This window comes from Phyllobates terribilis, unplaced genomic scaffold (genome assembly GCF_046119375.1).
Source record: "Phyllobates terribilis strain yellow unplaced genomic scaffold, ASM4611937v1 Scaffold_9__5_contigs__length_417890890, whole genome shotgun sequence".
Lineage (NCBI taxonomy): Eukaryota > Metazoa > Chordata > Amphibia > Anura > Dendrobatidae > Phyllobates > Phyllobates terribilis.
In genome coordinates this window covers 387303111-387325446 of record NW_027362769.1, presented here as the reverse complement: position 1 = coordinate 387325446, position 22336 = coordinate 387303111, and the positions used below count along the sequence as shown (strand labels likewise).

Genomic DNA, 22336 nt, shown 5'->3' with positions numbered 1-22336 from the left:
ACACAGTTTGGAGGAGTGTGATTTCATTGTCAAAACTTATTGGAAAACTGAGCTCTTAAAGAGGTGCCAAAGTGAATTTCTAAAGAAGTTTGAAGATCGAAATCCACCATCCAAACCATGCATTGAAGCCTTCTTTGATGATGGAGTAATCTCCAAGGGACTGTGGCCACCAACATCGCCTGATTCAACATGGCCATATTTTTTTCTTTGGGGCCATTTGAAGGGTCGGGTGTACAGTAACAAGCCACAAACATCACAGGCCTCCGAGAGAACATACAGCGAGAAATTCAGGCTATGACCCCAGACATCCTGCGGAATACATTCAATAACATGGAGTGGCGTGTGCAGACATGCTTGGATGTAAACAGTGGACATTTTCAACACCGTCTTTAAAGCATCGTTTCTCATGAACCAAAGTTTATACAGTCCAAATTTTCCGTACGATAGATCGTCTCTTTTAGAAGTTACAGCAATGTAAAGTATCAAGTGAATCGCCCTGTATGTAGTTTTATGGCATCCACACCCCCTGTTTGTTATTGATCCAGGCAGCCTCTTTTAGACTTTCTTATCTGCGTTATAGCGCAAACATATCCTTAGTATCCTAATGAAGAAATGTCCTTTGTATACATTTTGTTCATAATGTCTGTAAAGTGCTGTGAAATTAATGGCGCTATATAAGTGAGTAAAATAAATAAATAAGTGAAATACAACTATTTTCACAATTATTACAGAATCTGATCATTTTCAATTCTATTTCCAGGTAAACCCCAGATGTCGGCCCCTATAGAGATCACTATAGCAGATAAATCTTGTGTTCGGTTCTCTCTGAATCTACAGAAGTTTTACCCTGAAGATATAAACATCTCCTGGTATAGAGAAGATCAGTCTGGTAAATGTGGATTATCAGCTGTGGAACCAATCAGTGCACGGGACGATGATCTCACATATCAGGTCACCAGTGTCGTCCTCATTTCTAAATATTTATTTAGAGATCCAGAGATGAAAATCATTGTAGAGTGGAAACACGAGAGAATGGAAACACCGGAGACAAGATCACTGAGTGTCAGAGGTAAAGATGATTTATATCTATCTATCTGTCTACAAATTCCATGCAAATACAGTATAACACGCCTTTAAGCTGCCTCTGTGGGATGGGTGTCCAGTAGTTCTCACCTCAATATGGCGCAGTGCCTCCACTGAAATCTTTCTGGAAGAGGTTCTTCTTCTTCCGTCAGGAGTCGACTCGGAAAACCCTTGCCCACTCTACGTACACACTTACAAGAGATGAGATTGAAACACTTAATAGGTTTATTTATAGGGGGGATAAATGGTGAAAGATACAGGAGGAATAGCAAGGATCAACAAAGCAAATAATATTGCACAATCTATGATACAGGCGCAGGATGTGCTTTGCAGTAGGTCTGAATGTTAAGTATGACACTTCCCCTTTACACAGACACACTCCTAACTAAGCACACTTAACCCACAAATGGCTGCAACAATGGAAATAATACAGTCCAACGTTGGTGCGCTTACAGGAACCGTTGGTGCACTTAATACAATGAGAATAAAATCACCTCCACTTCTGGTCCTACTATAAACTCCTTGTGTGCAACTATAAGTTCCAACAATGTTCTCTTACAGATAGCTCCAGTATAACAGTGGAACCACAAGTCTCAGCAGTAGTTATGTATCCTAGTATGTTATACCTTATTTATCTATAATAAATGGTGGAGATTTTTGCTTGCTGAAAAGCTTGTATCTGTGGTTACTCTTTATGTGAAAGTTGCATAACTAACCCACTTTCCTAAATTATTATAATTGTGACATATGTTACAGATCTTCCCTGGCGTCCACGCATTGGATCTATCAGTGTCCCCAATCTGGAAGATGGTAAATCAGCCACACTGACCTGTGAGATATCCGGATATTTCCCTGATCTTCTATCTGTTTTCTGGCTCTCAAAGAAGGACGGAAATATGACCGATCTGCCCATAAAATCATCAAATGCAGATGTAAATTACAAGGTGTCGAATAAGGAGAAAAAACAGACAGATAACACTTATTCCTGTGTATCATCAGTGACTTTTACCCCAGTAGTAAGTTTATACCAAGGATCAGAAATCATCTGCAGAGTGGAGCATCCCAGCGAGGAGCATCCCATAGAGCGGAGCACCGGACCCTTACACATCAGAGAGTGAGTTATATGGATGAAAAATATAATGCAATCACAAGTTACACCATGACACAAACTCCCCAGCATGGGGCACATGCTGCACAAGCACCCCTAAGTGCTCACTTGTAGTAGCAGGAAATACTGTACTCATTTCTAGAAGTTATATATACCAACATGTACAGCACAAAAATCGGATCATCAAAAGGGGATATACCATGATAATAAATGCATTTAATATAAAAGATCTTGGAAAAACAATAAACTTTCAAATACATTTTCAGAATTCCATCACTTTCCTATTAGAGGCTACTAAAGATATACATTTAGGTCCACAAATCTTTGGATAGTGACACAAATTTTGGCATTGTAGCCATTTACCAAAACATATTCAAGATCCAGTTCTATAATCAATTTGGGCTTAAAGTGCACTCTCAGCTTTAATTTGAGAAAATTCACATCCTAATTGGAGTAAGGATTTAGGAATTACAGCTCTTTAATATGTAGCTGTCTCTTTCTAAAGGGACCAAAAGTAATTGAAAAATTATATCAAAAGCTTTTTAATAGCTGCATGGGCTTTTCCCTCGTTAATCCATCATCAATTAAGCAGTTAAAGGGTTGGAGCTGATTACAGGTGAGGCATTTGTATTTGGAAGCTTTTGCTGTGAACCCACAACATGCGGCCAAAGAAGCTCTCAATGGAAAAGAAACAGACTATCAATAGCCTGAGGAAAAATAGAAGAAATCCATCAGAAACATAGCAGAAATGTTAGGAGCGGTCAAATCAACAGTTTCTTACATTTTCTAAAAAAAAAAAAGAGCACACTGGTGAGCTTGGGAACACAACAAGGCCTGGACATCTACGGAAGACAACTGTGGTGGATGATCGCAGAATCTCTTCCATGGTGGAGAAAAACTCCTTCACAACATCTACCCAGGTGAAGAACACTGTACAGGAAGTAGGTGTTTCAGTATCTTAAGTGTACCATAAAGAGAAGACTTTATAAGAGCAAATACAGAGGGTTCACCAAAGGTGCAAACCATTAATCAGCCTTAAAAATAGAAAAGCCAGATTAGACTTTGCCAAAAAAACATCAAAAGAGCTGCCCAGTTCTGGAAAAGCAAAACTAAGATAAACCTGTACCAGAATGTTGGGAAGAAGAAAGTCTGGAGAAGGCTCGGAAGGGCTCATGATCCAAATCACAGCACATCAATATGGTGGAGGTGGTGTGATGGCACAGGCTGGCATGGCTTCCAATGGCCCTGGGTCACTAGTGGTTATTGATGATGTGACTGAAGACAGAAGCAGCTGGATGAATCTTATATGTACAGGGCAATACTTTCTGCTCAGATTCAAATAAATGCAAAAAGATTGATTAGACGGCGCTTCACAGGACAGATGGACAATGACCCAAAACATCCTGTGAAAGCAAAGAAGTGGAATATTCTGCAATGACCGAGTCATCACCAGATCTCAGCCCATCGAGCCGCATTTCACAGGCTGAAGACAAAACTGAAGGCAGAAAGAGCCACAAACAAGTAACAACTGAATTCACTACAGTAAAGGCGGCAAAGCCTCACGAAGGAAGAAACCAGCGATGGTGATGTTCATGGCCTCCAGACCTCAAGCCATCATTGCTGCAAAGGATTCTCTACAATGTATTACAAATACAACATACACTAAGCATAGCCACATATATGGGAGATTTCAAAAGAGACTCAATGGTCAATATGAAAGCCCGTGGAATGAAAATTGTGTGCTATATGGACACAATGAATGGCAGACCATTCGGATAAGTACACAAAAAGTGGAGAACCACCGAATGTCAGGTCTAAATATCAATTAGACATTAATTATGTAAAAAACCTTTATTAATAGGATGGTTATAGTGGCAATACAGACACGAGAATGTCAACAATCAAGATATAAGTACAACATTAATATACAATCAATAAACATAATATAAATGGACCACAGAAAATTAGTACACAACAAATGCTGCAGGTATATCAAAGCCAATCTAGCAAATACAAAGGTGACGGTAATGCATTTTTCTTGAATAATACATACAGTGACATAGATAAATTAGAAGGTACTTAATTGTTTAATGAAATACGGTGTCACAAGGCACCATGTGCAACCATCTGCAATGAATAATAATGTATATCTGCCCACCCACATGAGTACACAGAATAATAAAAATGGTAAAATATAAATATGTAATGTCCTCACAGTGCGGAGGGGAGGCAGAAATAGGAATGACTATACCTGAACAATGGGTCCAAAGATGATTGCGGCACAGCCACGACGCGCGTTTCGGACAGGGAGTCCTTCGTCAGGGGATGTTGTTCTGTAGAACTAGTGGGATTTAAAAAGAGGATATGGCCAATCAAACGAGAGGCCGGCAAAAATTGGCGTATATCCGGCCGCCCAAAATGAAACCGTAAGTGTCGCGGCACGTCAATCAAAAGGGGCGGGTACCCGGCATGCCTGACAGCATCAGCAGTGTGTGCTGATCAATGTAAGATGGTCTGCCAGGGTAATTGCGCATGCGCCGCCAGGAGGGACCTGGAGCTGTGGGCACCCGTATCATGTGACCGATGACGTCAGGACCATGTGACCCAAGCCACTGGACACTTAGAGACACGGAACTAGCCGACAACCAGGAGCGCAGGCTGCGCATGCGCACCTAGCAGACAAAATGACATGGGGAAAGCTAGTACTTAAGGAGACATGGACCAGGTGAATTTTGGTGATCCAAAGACGGGATGTAGAACCATATACAAGATAAGACAATTTTATAACTAAGATTGATTAGATGGATGTAAGGGATTAGTTGAATCATGTCGCAAAAATGCAGCACGGTACCAATGTGCAAAAAGTGCAACGTGCTGTGCAAATTGCAATGTATTACCCCTAAAATGCATAATTAAGCACTGTAATATATCCACAAGAAAAGTGACGTGTGCTGTGCAATATATGTCATATATATGTATATACCCATATAAATAATTAAAATACAGTGAGTGAATATGCTATGCGAAATGTATTATAATAAAGACTTAAAATGATTAAAGTGCAATGTGTGCGTGAATGAATTGTGACAGGTGAAGACCATGTGCTGGTCATGAAACACATACATACGGGTCACTTGTCATTTAATCCAATATAATAAAGACCCATACTAAAAATAAAAATCAAGAAAAGAATGGTGACTGAGTCAAAATGTGTAAAGAGTGACAGAGGTCACAAGAAGACGGGTGAAGGTAAGGGGAAAATGAAATAATAATGAAAGCGTGAAATAAAAAAGGCAGGTAAGTAAAATGAAATAAGAAAGGGGGATAAAAGTGCACCTCAAAGGAAATGAATATCACATCCCAATAAAAGCATAATATGCATGATAGAAAATAGATTTTTACTATACATCACTCAAGTCTTTGGAATAACAACATTGTGACTTCCCTTAAAGTGGACATCTGTAGTAAATCAACGGCATGTAGATAAATAGACACATAGTCCGGTCACCAAAAGGACACCGAGGAGTCATCCAGATTCCGGCAAAGTGGACAGATATTGCATCGAATGGGACATCAAATGGAAGCCAACGCCACTATGCAAACAAAATAAATGGAAGATTAAAAAAATATATATTACAGATGAACATTTTATTTATGATAAAGTTAATTTGTTCAATTACTTTTGAGCCCCTGAAATCAGGAGACTTTGTAGAAAAGAAAAAATGGCTAAACATTGGCTAAAAAATGGCTAAACATTTCACAGGGTATTTTGGTTCAACTATAGTAAAAGGAAAGCCAGCTCACCCACTACTTATAATCCAGCTTGTACTGAACCAGGCGGATCCACACCAGATTACGCTAAAAAAAAAAAAGGATTGTTGTTCCAGCGTCTGGTAAAATAATTCTTTCTTTATTTTTCGTCCATTAAAAACTTGCAAAAATTACAATGGTTGCATAGACAGGGCAGCGGAGCAAGACGCGTTTCGAACGCTCACTTGCGCTCTTTATCACAGCTGTGATAACCATGACATAATATACATGTTTTTCAACTTTCTAATATCTCTCCTTAGAGGGCCAAAAATAAACATTAGCTTTATCTTCAAATTTTATCCGTATTAATAATATTTAAAGGTGTATTCTCCTGGCAAAGATTTATGGCATATGACTTTTTCTTTTTTTCATCTTCTTTCTCCTGCCGTAGAGAAAAACTGAGCTAGAAAACCTGATTCGCATCAAAGAATAATGAAGAATAATGGAACTTAAAGTGTTATTAAAGACTCACTAACAGCAAATTCCTGCCAGGTGATAAGAAGATCTGGATCACAAGGACCCTCTATGAGTTTCACAGTCCAGCACCAGTGCAGAAGTGTTTCCGGTCCAGGCATCACACAGTTATAAGGCCTCCCTGCCTACTGCCTGTGTTGCAGGGACTCGGATAGTCTTGGGCCCAGTATTGGGCATCCAAGGCTAGCGCACATTATTGACTCTTTAAGGGTAGATCCAATTTTTGTTTTTTACATTAGAATTTTTCCTTCCCCTTCTTCTAAGAGCCACAACTTTATTTTTTTTACAATTCCCATAAGACTTCAGGGCTTATTTTTTGCAAGATGAGTTGTAGTGTTGAATGACACAATTTACTTTACTACCTAATGTAAAACCCAAGATAAAAACAAAATGAGCAAATACCCTGTTGTAAGTAAATTAATAGTAATAGTACATGTATATAACGTAAGTTACTAAGTTAACATTGTTTTGATTAAAAAACCATAAAAGCCATCCCACCACGACAAGCTGTACCCCAATCTGGACAGTACCTAACTCTTGTAGTTCACCTCACTATGTTACACTTATACCAACATATGCTCTGGCTCAATTTTTTGGGGTTTTGCAATGTAATATACTGGAAAACAGAAAAAACATTTTTGGATGCCCCCCTTGTCATTACTGCAAACCTAGGTGTAAAAAGATCATTAGAAAGATCTCTGTCCTGTCCCCTCATATATTTTTATATTGTAATAAGATCTACCCTAAGCGGCCATTTTTCCAAGTCTGATAACCCGTTTTGTACAGGTCACCAATTCCCTTAATAACCTTTGTTGCGCATCTCTGCACCCACTCTGATTCAGTTATGTCCTTTTTATACACTAGAACCCAATACCGTACACAGTATTGTAAGTGTAGCTGGACTAGTGACTTGTAAAAAAGCAAAATCCCTTTTTATTATTAAATTTTTCTCCTCTGTGTTGATTACCCTGCAAAGTTTATTATCTGCAAGTTTTGAAATTCCGCTCTGTAACTCTACCAGGTCATTAGTAATTATATTTAAAAGAAGAGGGCCCAATACTGACCCTTATGGTACTCCACTGTGAACCAATAAAAGTGTGTTTCATTAATAAACACTAAAACGTCTTTTGTGTTGATTATATGAGAAGAAGGTTTCAGCTATAGGATCCTAACACTGCCCCTATATTCTCCAATTTCTCCTTAGTTATCTGAGAGGAAGATTTTGCATACTATATTAATCACCCATATACAGTGCCTTGAAAAAGTATTCATATCCCATGACTTTTTCCACATTTTTTCATATTACACCCACAAACGTAAATGTATTTTATTGCAATTTTATATGATACCATCACAAAGTAGCAAGTATTTGTTAAGTGTGTTGTGGAAACCCTCTTTAGGAGTGTTTTAGTAGAGACGTAAGTGGTCTTGCACGTTTGCCAGTTTTGCCTAAATCAGACCAGTCAGGTTTTTATTACAAACATAGAAAAAGTAAACAATGCTAAACATTGTCGTTTGGTTCTGTGACGTCACTGCATAAGGCTACAGCGAATCCTACTGTCTCATGGATCTTATAGTAGAAAGGTTGTCTGCTGCAATTCAGCCTGAGGAATCCCTGATATTAGATACGGCGGTCAGTGAATCATTCGGCTGATCCCGACGGCGGCGTGTTCGTGACGGTGTTCTGCTGGTGGTACCGTGCAAGAGGCTGGTACCACCAGCGGTTTCCATATTGAGACACCCATCACTTGGATGACCCAATATTTAGCGGTCGACGAACTTCTGCTGCTTGGAATTCTGGGATCCAGATACATCTGGAGGGAACAGGATGTGAAGACATTACAAGGTAAGTATATGTCGCGCCCAGGGGATGGGGAGGACTCGGCGCCCGGGCCTTGTTGTTAGTTTTGGGGGATGTCGCGGTAGTCGGCTCCCGGGCCAGTACCCTGTGCCTCTCTTTAAAAAGGGGTGATTGGATAATTATGTGAAAGTTCATGACGCCACCTGTGGTGTCTGGTGAGGATCACCAGCGCTGCGGCAGCCCACTGAAGCCGGTGTTAAGGCAGCTTGGGCGGTATAGCTCCCCACAGGTGGAGCTAGACCTCAGGGCAGCGTAGGAGAAGGGATGCAGGACAGAGGGGACCCAGCCGGGTCTGAAGAAGGATAGGCAAACACACAGTTCACTTCAGTACCTTTTACTGGTGGTATTCAGGGCACAATCCAGAGCACTGTAGGGTGAAGGGTGCATATCAGGATTCTCCCCAGTGAGCGAGTATAGGGTCTCCTGTTTCTTGCCTTTGTGTAGTAAGTTTCTGACCTGCCAGGAGCTAGGCCTAACTTTGTCTCTGTCCTGCACCGGCTGACTTTGTGGTAGGGCCTTCTCTTGGAGTACCGCTCCCAGCTTGCGGAGCCTCCGTGACTCCTGGCTCTGGCACGTATCAGCTCTTGGGTGATCCTGGGACTTGAAGTCTTCCAGGGGTCTCCGGTTGTCTCTACAGGGGGGGTACACGGCCCTGTAGATGCGGACCCGGTGTCCGGTATATGTTTTCTGGGGTGAGCTTGTACAGCTCCTCTGCCCCCAATGCTACTCACTCCTCTAGCCTTCAGCCTCGCTCAAGGCCCTCACTAGGCTATACACACAAGCGGCAGCTTGCCGCGCTTCACCGCTCTTATGGCGTCGGCACGCCTTAAGCTCTAACTGAGCTCCCTGAGTCTGACTAAACTGACTGAGCTCCACTGCAGTATCACTTCTGCAAGGGCTCTCCTCAGACTAAACTGCCTAGGTCCACCTTCCCTATTTATATCCCTAACGGGCTCCCTCTGGTGGTCTGAGGTGGAAGGTGGAGGTGTGTGTATGCTGTGAGGGCCTCTTGTGGAGGAATCCGTTCATGCACCCCTCTAGGATCTGTGGTACTCATGCGCAGCAGGGGCGCCACATATATATTAAGATTCTCCTATAAGTTTCAGTGCAGTCTGTGGCTCAGAAATTTTGCTTCTGCCTATAATGATGCAGGTTGTTGGTTCTGTTCCCGGGGAGACCAAATATGTCTGTGATTTGTGACATTTATTTAAAAAAATACACAAAAAATATCATTATTGTAAATGTTTTTCATTATTGTTTAGTAATTTTATAGGGAAATAAAAAAACATCGGACTTTTATTTCCCTTTTATAATACATGTATATAGAAATACACTGCTATGTACAATGCATCTCTATTTATTAGTATAATCTGCCTTTGGGTTGAGAGCCTGCACTGCAGCTTCAAGTAATACAAAATCCAAATCTTGTCAGTGCAGGCTGTGGCTCATAGCTTTAACTGCTGCCTGCAATGATACAAGCTGTGAGTTCAATTCAGGCAGGAGAGGAGACATCGCACGAAGAGAGTGAATGGAAGTCAAGACAAAGTCTTGACCTGCCGGGACAGCGGGATGATTGGGAGATATGTTCACTATTGTCGGATGCTCTGTGATGAGTCGGCCTGGTAAAAAGGTTACTAAAAGATCACTGATGGTAGCAACTCTGCAAGTTGGAGAGTGTAAGCTTCACACATTGATCAATCCCTTTAACTTATTCTGAAATTAATTACTAGACAAGTTTTAGTAATTTTTTGCCTGTCCCAGTTAAGGGGTCTTCTGCCCAAATTGCACGATTCAAGTCAGTTATATCTTTCTCTGAAGCACTCCAGCGTTACAAAGAAAATGCACTTCGAGGGTTCGCTCACATGAAAGTATAAAAAATCGTTCCCATTCTCATCCGGAAAAGTGATATAAATTTTTTCTCACACCCATCAGATGTTGCAGTGAAATCGCAGCATGCCAAAAACAACGGAGAAAATATCCGCAGATCTGCCCTGCCTCACTGAATAACGTGTAGTACCTTTTTTTCGTCCAATTCATATGATAGTCCTAAAAGTGTTTTTTCTCACACTACCACTTACAGCTCAGCGGCTTCAAATCCTGAAATAAAGTTGTCAAATATGATACATTTCCAAAAGTGTTTGCTGATCCGGATATCGCCCCCTTTTGCCTTCCTGGTTGCCCGTGGATACGTCCTGTGTTTCTACAATGACAGGTCGCACGTGCTCAGTAGACACCTGCTATCTATCCTCTTCTTTGCAGGTAGATGGCAAATGTACAGGTGGTCCGTTATCATTGTACAGGGTGGAGATGGGCAATGTGTGCCAGCTTGCGAAGCAGTTGCCCTCTACTCCCACTGTGCAGCTTGGCTGCGTGATAGAAGCACAGAGATACCCGCCACTACACAGCCAATGGTTTTTTTAGTTAAAAGTAGGACTAAATCTGTCCATTTTTTATTATAATGGCCGCCTCCTGCCTATCAATACAATATAAATACAACCGGGCCTTTATCGACTGTCTTTGTTTCCCATAGCAGCCAATAAGAGCTCTGCTTTCATTTATCATAATTCTCTGGTAAAGTGAAAGCTGTGCTGTGATTGGTTACTATGGGCAACAGAAACAGATTTGTAGCTAGGAGAAGACAAATACGTAGAACACACAAAATTCGAGGATGGAGGATTAGAAACCTTTAAACGGGGTGGAAGTGACAGACTAAAATTACATTCAGGCTACGGCCCCACTATCAGTATTTGGTCAGTATTCCAGCTAGGATTAACCCCATAGTCAGCTATGGGGTTAATCCTGTTAGTTTGGGTTTCTTCCTGCTATCAGCACTGGGTGGCGCTGTTCTCTATTTAAACCCCTGAGAATCAGTTCCCGCTGTCAGTCATTGTTTGTGCTCCTGGCTTACCTGTGTATCTGTGGTTCAGTCTGCTTCTCCCTGTTCCCTGACCTCGGCTAGTTTATTGATGTTTCTCCTGCCTGACTATTTTGTACCTCCTGGATCTGACCCAGCCACCAGCCTATCCTTCTTGCCAGCTTGCACCACCGAATAGCTGCTGACTCCGTGGCCCCAGCCCAGGGACCCCTATGTAAGTCCAGGTCCCTGTAGAGGGGTTAACAAGTGAAGGCTAGGGCAACCCCAGGTCTCTGGAAAACAGAGTAGCTTGTGCCAAGCCTGTTTGTGTTTGCCTTTTTGGAGCTGTCAGGTGACTATGAAAAGTGTCCACGTGACATAGAATATTAAAACTTTGCATGACGCCATGTCTCCTCCTCTGTGGCCAATAGCAGATCACAGAGCAGCTGGAGAAATAGCTAATGTTATCTGGGCCTGGGGGAGAGCAGAAGTCTGGAGAAGCAGGAGGTTGTGGGAAAGAGCTAAAGCCAGAAAATGATGTAAGAAACTAGTTAGTGAGGATCTAAAAGCCGGGTTATTTTAGAGAACCCCTTTAAAGTTCCTTCCGGGGATCAGACTGGTCCTGCTCCACTCCAGGTGATTGCAGGTCTCCTTTGTGTGCGCATGTAACCTGTCAATCACCTCAAGCAGGGTCATGGACAGCACTGGACTAGTCTGATCTTCTGCCTGCTGATCTGCTGAAGCCTTCACATTTCATCCGAATTGGAAGGTTCCAGTTCCTTTCATTTACCCACCCTGTACCCATTCAGAAAAACCTAAAGCTTGGTTTGAACAGTTATTGTCACGCAGGGTGTGGGAAAGACTAAGTGCAACACGAAGGGATGAGGGGAAGGGAGCTCAGAGACTAGAGAAAGGGAGAGTGGAGACCTCCTAGGCTGATCGGATATCACCCTGTCTCCCTTTATTGCTTCCTCACCAATCACCGCACAGGAACTTAAAGCTCTGTATCTCCCTAGAGCCAGGCCCTGGCTAGGGAAGGGGGGTGAGCACTAGTCAGTCCCCACTAACAACTAAAGACAGCAAGGGGAGACAAACATGGGGGGAAATAACTTAGCTTGAGCCGACTTCAGAAAGATTACACCAAAGATCCTCCAAACACCAGAGAGGACGTAAGCAGACTGCAATAGCTCCAAGCCTTCACAGGGAAACATGTGAATATCACAGGCGCCTCCCTATAGCAAACTGAAAGTATTTAAACACCCAGGCCAGGGTGTTAAATAGAGCAGGAGGGAGGTAGACACTGGGTCCTAGAGTGAGACAGATTCTAAGAAGGTGTCTGTAATGCCAAACGGAGAGATCTAGACTAGTTCACTCCCCTGAGTATGGTACATCCCTCTCCTTGCCGGTCCGAGAAATACAACGTTGTTTTCTTCTCCATCGGAACTTTCAAGGTCACTATCCACCTCCGGAGCTTCAGTCTGTGGGGGTCCCTTAGTCAATCTCGGTCGATGTGGGTCTGCTTCTGGGAAGTCTTGTGGTGGGAGATAATCAGAGGGTAGTAGTAAATTCCGATGGACTATCCTGGTTTTATTGTCTCCCGTTTCCAATCGGATGTCATATACTGGGCTGTCATCAGCTTTCCTCCTTACAATCACATACACCTTGTCTTCCCAGTACGAACAAAGTTTTCCTGGACCGCCTTTCTCACGCACGTTCTTGACTAGCACCCGGCTTCCCGGTGCTAATTTTGCTCCCTAACATTTTAGATCATAGTACTCCTTACTCTTGCTCTGTCCTTGCATAACCACTTTGGACGCTATGTTGTATGCCTCTGCCATCCTTTCCTTTCATTTCCGAACGTACTCTGTATACGTTCTGTAAGTCTCTGACACCGGAGTATCGAACATGATGTCGATTGGCAGTCTTGGCGATCGTCCATACAATAGAAAAAAAGGTGAGTAACCCGTTGCATTGCTCTTTGTACAGTTATAGGCATGTACCACTTTTGACAGAGAACTCTTCCAGTCTTTCTTCTCATCAGCTGTTAAAGTGCTCAACATCGACAATAATGTCCAGTTAAAATGTTCCACTTGTCCATTACCCTCTGGGTGATAGGGCGTTGTGTGGGATCTCTGAATTCTACAGTACTTTCTTAGCTTGGCAAAGAGCTGGTTCTCAAATTCTCTTCCTTGGTCGTGGTGTAACCTCGTAGGGAACCCAAACCTCAAAGAAAAATCATTGAAGATCTTCTTTGCTGCTGTTCAACCCGATTTATTGGTGGTGGCATATGCTTGAGCAAATCGAGTGAAATGGTCCATCATCACCAAGATGTATTCGTAACCACCCTTGCACGACTCGAGATGTAGAAAGTCTATTGACACCATCTCAAACGGATACGTACTTTGGATGTTGCCTATAGGTGTCCGGGTTGATGTGTTGGGACATTTATCTTACACCCACACTCCCTGGTCACGTACCTTTCAATATCTCTCTGCATGTACGGCCAGAAGAAACATTCACGGATCAAATTTGTTGTCCTTTCCACTCCCAGGTGTCCCATGTTTTCATAGAGTTCTTTGAAGACCAACCTATGGAATACTCTGGGTAGTGTAGTACCAACTGCCGGTTTTGTCCTCCTTTACGATACAGGATACCGTCTTCACGGAGGTAGAGCTTCGTCCATTCTTTAAAACAGATACTGCTGGTGACTCATTGTCTCTCTCCCGTTTACTTGGAAACCGATTTTAGTCCACATAAAGTAGTATTCTACCAATTATCTGATCTTCCCATTGTGCTCTATGGATTTTCCCTTTTGGTAGTTGTTGAATAGACCAGGCGTGATCTTGTTCTCTCGCTTTTATGGTGGTTTCCACCGTCAACGGACACCACAATGGTGTGTCTTCCTTCTGATAAGCTTGTACTGCTTGGGTGGTGCTCTCAGTTGCTTCCAGACTGACTTCCTCCGAGCATTCTTGCATGAACTCCTCAGGCTCTAGTGCCATTCTTGACAATCCGTCAGCATCCGCATTGCATTTTCCTGGCCTGTACTTGATGCTGAAATTGAAGTCAGCTAGTTCAGCAACCCATCTCTGACCATTGCATTCAGTTTGGCTGTAGTAAGGACATAGGTCAAAGGGTTGTTGTCAGTGTATACCTCAAACTCTTTGCTGTAGTAGAGATAATCTCTAAATCGTTCACAGATAGCCCATTTCAATGCCAGGAACTCCAATTTTCCGGAATGTAGATTGGAATTCTCAGCGTCTCTCAACGTTCTAGAACAGTAACCGATTACTCTCATTTTTCCATCTTGATGCTGATACAGGGCAGCTCCCAGTCCAACTTGAGAAGAATCACAATGAAGAACAAATGGCAAATTGAAATCAGGATATCCCAAGATGGATGGTTTTACCAGATAGTCTACTAGATCTTCCAATACCTCCTGGTAGTTTGCTGTCCAGAGAATGGGCTGTTGGGACGAAACGGCATCGTTTCTTTTAAACCCGGACCTACCCGCGTTCTTCTTTTTCTCCATGTGTGTTGTTGTCTCTGTCATGGAGGTATAGTGGGGCAGCGATCCTGGAGACGTTCCGAACGTAAGTACCATAGTAGAAGAGGAATCTTAATGTTGGCCGCTTGTCTTTTAAGGCCCGTACTGGAGCGATTTCTACTGGGTCCATGGTATATCCTTCTCCGGACACAATTTTCCCTAGAAATCAGACTTGTCTTTTGAACAGTTCACACTTCTTTGGGGTCAACTTAATTCCGTGTTGTTGATACCATTGTAATACGGTCCTAACGTGTTCAACATGCTCCTGGAAGGTTTTGCTGTGTACCACATTGTCATCCAGGTACGGCTGACAGATATCATCCTTCAATCCTTCTAAACATGTCTCCATGCTCATTCTGCTGGAGCTGAACTGAGCCCAAACAGTATGCGGATCCACTCATATAATCCCCACGGTGTGATGAATGCTGTCAAGGGTCTACTGGACTCTTCGACAAACCCTTCGTGGTATGCCTTACCCTGATCGAGGACAGAGAACCAGGTGCTTCCTGATAGGCTATAGAGCATATCTTGGATCTTTGGTATCGGCTGTCGATCAGGTACTGACTTTCGGTTTAGTTCCCGGTAATCACAACAGAGGCTCAACGTACCGTCGTTCTTCCTAACACAGACAATAGGAGAAGAATAAGACGACTTCGACTTTTGGACCCAACCTCTGTTGATGAGATTTTGTAAATATTTTTTCACTTCACGATGTAATGGTTTTGGCACAGACATGTAACTTCTGGTTATTGGGGTCGTGTCTTTCAAATTGATTTTCAAATGCAACGATGGAATACAGCGTATATCAGAGTCATCTTTGGAGAATGCATGAAACTCTTCTCTCAGCATCTGTTTTGCTACCGCAAGATCTTCAGCACACAAGTGTTCCATGGGTACTGGGGGATCCCCTGGGCAACTTCTGTTCCTTGGTGGGGAGACTGATTTCACTGTAGACCCCTGGGCTGGTCTCACACTGGTTGGATACACCATTTTAACGGTTTCGATGTGACCTAACAGTCTTTGGATCCAGTCTAATTTCGTGTTTCATAGTATTCATCACCGGTACGGTCATTCGAGCAAACCCACCAATAGAAATCGTAAGCACAGTCTCACCTTGAACTAGGCCTTCCGGAAGTTCTGAGTAGTCTTTTGGCACAAACAGTCTTTTCTGGACTTATCTTCCTGGCCGATAACACTCCACACTGTGAGCTGAGGGAGTCTAACTGACCTTTGTTTAGCTTCCCTCCTGATTTGAATTCTGTTCCCTTGTCTTCTGTGTTATACAGATCATAATACAACTTTCTCTTTGGCTCCGCCAAAAGTAACCAACTTCCCCACCATCCCCCTGGGGCTCTGCTAAAACACTCCCCTTCTCCTGTGACTGCATTAACCCCTCTAGTTGCTGGATGCTTCTGGAGCGCAACACTTCCTGTCTCCTGTGCCTGTGTTACTTCTAATAGTTGCTGAATGCTTTTAAAGCAACAGCACTACTTCAGCATGTCACATAAAGGCAGTCGTAGGGCTGCAGGTCATAGTGCAATAATGGTTGTAATAACAGTTTACATAGTTACATAGGTTAAATAAAGACCATGGTCCATCAAGTTCAACCCTCCTCCACCAATCACTAATTTAACTATAACCCACAATGTGTATCGAGACAATCAGCCCTTATATAAAGCTGTTAGTGTCGACCATCACTACCTCCTGTGGTCGGCATTCCACAGTCTGACTGCTCTGACTGTAAAGAACCCTTTAAAATGTTCTTGGATAAATTGTCACTCCTTCTAAAAATCGAGTACGCAGAGAAACAGGTCTTTTTTCAACCATGAGAAAATTTCATTTTGCAACTATCGCAACGAATACAAACAATTTAACATTAAGGAATGCTTTCAATCTACACTTTGGTATCAAAACAGATTGTCAGCGGGAAAGCCATCACTTTGAGAATAGTTGGGGAGTTCGTGGATTTACTGAGGGCCTCATGATGATTAAAGGAGTATTCCCATCTCCAGGATCCTATCCCAATAAATAGTAGGCGTAATAATATTAGCAAATACCTCCAATTAGAAATGTAGTATAGTTTTTCTGATTCGCTATGTCTCTTTCCTCATGTACAGGCATTGCAGGACCTTGGGTATCCATGGTTACTACCACTAGCAACTAGCTGTCACTATATCAGTGCTTGTAACCATGGATACCTAAGGTCCTGCAATGCCTGCACTTGGGGATAAGTAACATAGCGAATCAGAAGAACTATACGACATTTCTAATTGGAGGTATTTGCTAATATTATTAGCTACTACTGATTGGGATAGGATCTTGGAGATGGGAATACCCATTTACAGCCGGTAAATATAGTGGCGGTGATGTTGTTCAAAGTGGGACGCCATCTGTGATTAAGGTAAACTAACAGACAGAACAAGGAAACACATGGAGGTAAAGCCTGAGCGGCCGGGAATTATTTAATGTTTAAGGTTAAAAGTTATTTGAAAATATAATGTTCCAGTTGGAGGCAGAAATCAAACCTAATAGACGAACCCTGTTGTTGAGTTAAATGCAAAACCTAAGATACATATTTATTGGCTGTACTTTTATATAATGTATATTGATATTGTAAAAAATATACATTATAAAAATATATACAGTATATATATTATGGGTGATGGAAGGATTAACTGAGCTATTTCTATAATTGCTGATCTTATATCATGACTAGTGTTGAGCGAGCACTAAAATGCTCGGGTGCTCGAAGCTCAGGCCGAGCTCGCCGTGATACTCGGGTGCTCGACCCGAGCAGCGAGCCCAATGTTAGTCTATGGGAGACCCGAGCATTTTTGCGGCGGCAGCCCCGACACTCTGTAGAAAGCCTAAAAAGTGCCCAAAACGATAGTGACAGTGCTCAAAAGACATGGGGGCAGCATGGGGATCACCCCAGGAAGCATTTCTGCCCCCCAGGTCACTGCTGTCAACAACGTGGTCAGAGGTATTAAGCCACTTTTACGGGCTCACAATAAAATATTCAAAAACGAAACTGAAACGGTTTTCCTGTGAAATATGTTAAGGAACTTCCTTTCCAGGGTAAAGACTTGTGTATAAGGTAAAATAAATAACCAAAAACAAGAATACTCCTCCACACCTTGGGCTATGTTCACAAGTAGCATTTTTTATGCGTTTTTGCACTTTTGTATTGCTTTCAACCGTGACAAATGCATTCACCGGGAAATGTCATTTTAACATCTTACAATCTTATCTGGCCATGTGCTGTGTGACACATGCATATAGTGCTGAAAAGACATGGGAACAGCATGGGGAAGCCCCCTGGAAGCATCTCTGACACCCAGGTCACTGCCTAAAAGTGTGCCCATCAGAAGTGATCCTTGCCGCATCAGAAGATTCAGACTTGCAACTATCCCCGTGCAAGTCCTTGTCCCAGGGCAGTGTTCAATTGTACCTCCCCCATTCCTTGCAATGCAAGCGTAAGTATGCAGCCTGCCACCCACCCAACCCCAGGCTGCAATACCATACTGCTGGCTTGCACTTGAAATGGGGCCTTTTAGTTTGGAGGAGGCCGAAGGTGGCCACTACCTCATGGCTGCTTTGGCAGCGAGGTATCCATACTCAGTCCCCAGTCGCCCGGCGGCCGGGTGTCTACGCTCGGTCCCCAGCCGCCAGGGGGCAGCCGGGTGTCTATGCTCGGTCCCCAGCCGCCCCGCGGCCGGGTGTCCACACACGGTCCCCAGCCGCCTGGGGGCGGCCGCGTGTCCATAAACGGTCCCCAACCGCCCCTATTTCTCCTTGGAAGTTCCCCCCACACTTTTCTTAGCCCGGTCTGCTTTAGGGCAGCATTGGACGAGCCCACCAGAGAACCAGACTCCTCCGTTGGGCCATGGCTTCTCCATCACGGGAGTTGAGAGTGCCCAGGTGAGGAGCATGATGATGATGATAGAAGTTAGCATCTGCTTTGTTTTCTTGGAATGCAAGCGCATGTATGTAGTAGCTTCTAGGCCTGAGGTGGTCAGCGTTTTGGCGCATATCCTACCTCCTCCGAGGATTGCTGGATGTTTTCCTGCTACTATCCCAGTTCTATGACTCCCGTTAAAACAAAGCTTCAGGTGATGAATGATGGATGAGGTGGTGGCAAAGGAGAAAGAGCAAGAGGAACAGGGACCATTCACATCAATATCAGGCCAGTCAACCACACATGTCTTGTAGGATATGTTTCTGTACCAAAAGGAGCGGTGCGGCTACACAGTTATAAGGCATGCAGTGAGTGCAATGCCTACCAAAAATTTTGAGGCACTCCAATGCACCTTGGAAGTGACATGGAGGTCAGAGGGCCTTAACTAAACCGTTTTTTCCATTTATAGCAACTGGGTCTTCTATGCACTGTTAGCCCAAGCAGTGAATGAAAGGCTTTCCAAAAATTATGAGGAACTGCAATGCCCCTTGAAACAGACGTGGATTACAGCATACTAAAAACCTTCTTCCCATTATTGGAGAGTGGGTCTCCCTTAGTGTTCACCTATGCATTGAAGAGCAAAAGCTGACTAAAATTACGAGGAAATACAATGCCCGTTGGAAGAATGGTGGAGTTCGCAGTGGAATAAAAAGACAATATCAATGCACCTTGAAAAAGTGGTGGAGGTCGAAGTAGCTTAACAAGACGGTTTTAATGCCCCTGGGAAAAGTGGTGGAGGTCGCAGTAGCTTAACCAGACGGTTTTAATGCCCCTTGGAAGAGACGTGGAGGTCGCAGTGGAGTAAAAAGACAATATCAATGCAGCTGGGAAAAGTGGTTGAGGTCGCTGTAGCTTAACAAGATGGTTTTAATGCTCCTTGGAAGAGACGTGGAGGTCGCAGTAGCTTAACAAGATGGTTTTAATGCCCCTTGGAAGAGACGTGGAGGTCGCAGTGGAATAAAAAGACAATATCAATGCCCCTGGGAAAAGTGGTGGAGGTCGCAGTAGCTTAACAAGACGGTTTTGATGCCCCTTGGTAGAGACATGGAGGTTGCACTGGAATAAAAAGACAATATCAATGCCCCTTGAAAAAGTGGTGGAGGTCGCAGTAGCTTAACAAGACGGTTTTAATGCCCCTCGGAAGAGACGTGGAGGTTGCAGTAGCTTAACAAGACAGTTTTAATGCCCCTTGGAAGAGACGGGGAGGTCGCAGTGGAATAAAAAGACAATATCAATGCCCCTGGGAAAAGTGGTGGAGGTCGCAGTAGCTTAACAAGACGGTTTTAATGCCCCTTGGAAGAATGGTGGAGGTCGCAGTGGAATAAAAAGACAATATCAATGCCCCTTGAAAAAGTGGTGAAGGTCGCAGTAGCTTAACAAGACGGTTTTAATGCCCCTTGGAAGAATGGTGGAGGTCGCAGTGGAATAAAAAGACAATATCAATGCCCCTTGAAAAAGTGGTGGAGGTCGCAGTAGCTTAACAAGACGGTTTTAATGCCCCTTGGAAGAATGGTGGAGGTCGCAGTGGAATAAAAAGACAATATCAATGCCTCTTGAAAAAGTGGTGGAGGTCGCAGTAGCTTAACAAGATGGTTTTAATGCCCCTGTGAAAAGTGGGGGAGGTCGCAGTAGGTTAACAAGATGGTTTTAATGCCCTTTGGAACAGACGTGGAGGTTGCAGTGGAATAAAAAGACAATATCAATGCCCCTGGGAAAAGTGGTGGAGGTCGCAGTAGCTTAACAAGACGGTTTTAATGCCCCTTGGAAGAGACGTGGAGGTCGCAGTGAAATAAAAAGACAATATCAATGTCCCTGGGAAAAGTGGTGGAGGTCGCAGTAGCTTAACAAGACAGTTTTAATGCCCCTTGGAAGAGACGTGGAGGTCGCAGTAACTTAACAAGACGGTTTTTAAGCCCATTGGAAGAATGGTGGAGGTCGCAGTAGCTTAGCAAGACAGTTTTAATGCCCCTTGGAAGAATGGTGGAGGTCGCAGTGGAATAAAAAGACAATATCAATGCCCCTTGAAAAAGTGGTGGAGGTCGCAGTAGCTTAACAAGACGGTATTAATGCCCTTGAAAGAATGGTGGAGGTCGCAGTGGAATAAAAAGACAATATTAATGCCCCTTGAAAAAGTGGTGGAGGTCGCAGTAGCTTAACAAGATGGTTTTAATGCCCCTGGGAAAAGTGGTGGAGGACGCAGTAGCTTAACAAGATGGTTTTAATGTCCCTGGGAAAAGTCGTGGAGGTCGCAGTAGCTTAACAAGACGGTTTTAATGCCCCTTGGAAGAATGGTGGAGGTCGCAGTGGAATAAAAAGACAATATCAATGCCCCTGGGAAAAGTGGTGGAGGTCACAGTAGCTTAACAAGACGGTTTTAATGCCCCTTGGAAGAATAGTGGAGGTCACAGTGGAATAAAAAGACAAAATCAATGCCCCTTGAAAAAGTGGTGGAGGTCGCAGTAGCTTAACAAGACGGTTTTCATGCCCCTTACAAGAGCCATGCAGTACAGCATATTAAAAACATTATTCCCATTATTGGGGAGTGGGTCTCCCATAGTCTTTGCCTATGCCTTCCAAGCAAAAGCTGCCAAAAATTAGGATGGAGGAACTTGCAATGCTGGCAACACGGACCACGGTTACCCTGGTGGTATAGTGGTGGTGGAGGCTGAGGATAAGGAGAAGGAGAAGAGCAAAATACAGCTGAAATTAGGAAGCGTATACCCATGTGTGGGTGTGAAGCTGTGCATGGGAATACACCTCCGGAAATAACACAGTGGATTTGACTTTATGTTACTCTGCTGTCATTTGGTGGTGATGAGAAGTCTGGCCCAATCCAGCCCTTGTTCATTTTTATTAGGGTCAGCTTGTCAGCATTGTCAGTTGACAGGCGAGTGTGCTTATCAGTTATAATTCCCCCAGCGACACTAAAAACACGCTCCGATAACACGCTAGCGGCAGGGCAGGCCAGGACCTCCAAGACGTACAGAGCGAGTTCATTCCAAGTGTCCAGCTTGGATACCCAATAATTGAAAGGCACAGAGGAATCACGGAGGACGCTGGTACGGTCGGCAAGGTACTCCCTCACCATCTTTTGAAACTTTTCACTCCTTGTGAGAGTACCCCGCGCCTCAGGGCCTGTAAGCTAGGCGGGTCTCAGAAAATTGTCCCAGAATGTTGACAGTGTTCCCCTGCCTCAGCTGGATTGGAGTTGCGTCTCTCTCGCCTGTACGCCTTGGTTGGTCAACGAACTGTGACCTCTGCCGCTAGTGTGTTCAGATGGGAATTTTTTTAACAGTTCTGCAGCAAGGGCCTTCTGGTACTGCCCCATTTTTGTAGACCTCTCCACCTCAGGAATAAGACAGTGAAAGTTCTCCTTGTAGCGGGGGTCTAAAAGTGTCACCCAACATTTTGACAACACGAGGGTCACGGTTAAGGCAGCGTAACATAAAGTCAGCCATGCGTGCCAGACTGGTAACAGGCAAGACTTCCGTGTCCTCACCAAGATGACGACTGACAATGCTCTCCTCCTCCTCCTCCCCCCTGTCCTCAGGCCACCCAAGCTGAACCGACTGTATGAGAGTTGTACAGGTACTACCGTCTACAGCACGATACCAGCTCCTGTTCTTCCTCCTCCTCCTCCT

At 43.7% G+C, this 22336-nt stretch overlaps 1 protein-coding gene across 2 annotated transcripts in view; it reads left to right on the top strand.

Moving 5' to 3' along the window:
• LOC141162488 (uncharacterized) overlaps positions 1-7596 on the top strand; it is a 46221-nt gene extending 38625 nt beyond the window's left edge. For both annotated transcript variants that reach the window (XM_073648655.1, XM_073648654.1), the window contains 3 exons: positions 761-1069; positions 1840-2197; positions 6393-7596. In XM_073648655.1, the coding sequence (XP_073504756.1) occupies positions 761-1069; positions 1840-2197; positions 6393-6408 (683 nt within the window). In that variant the 3' untranslated portion in view covers positions 6409-7596. The remainder of the gene's footprint in view (positions 1-760; positions 1070-1839; positions 2198-6392) is intronic.
• Positions 7597-22336: the final 14740 nt, after the last annotated feature.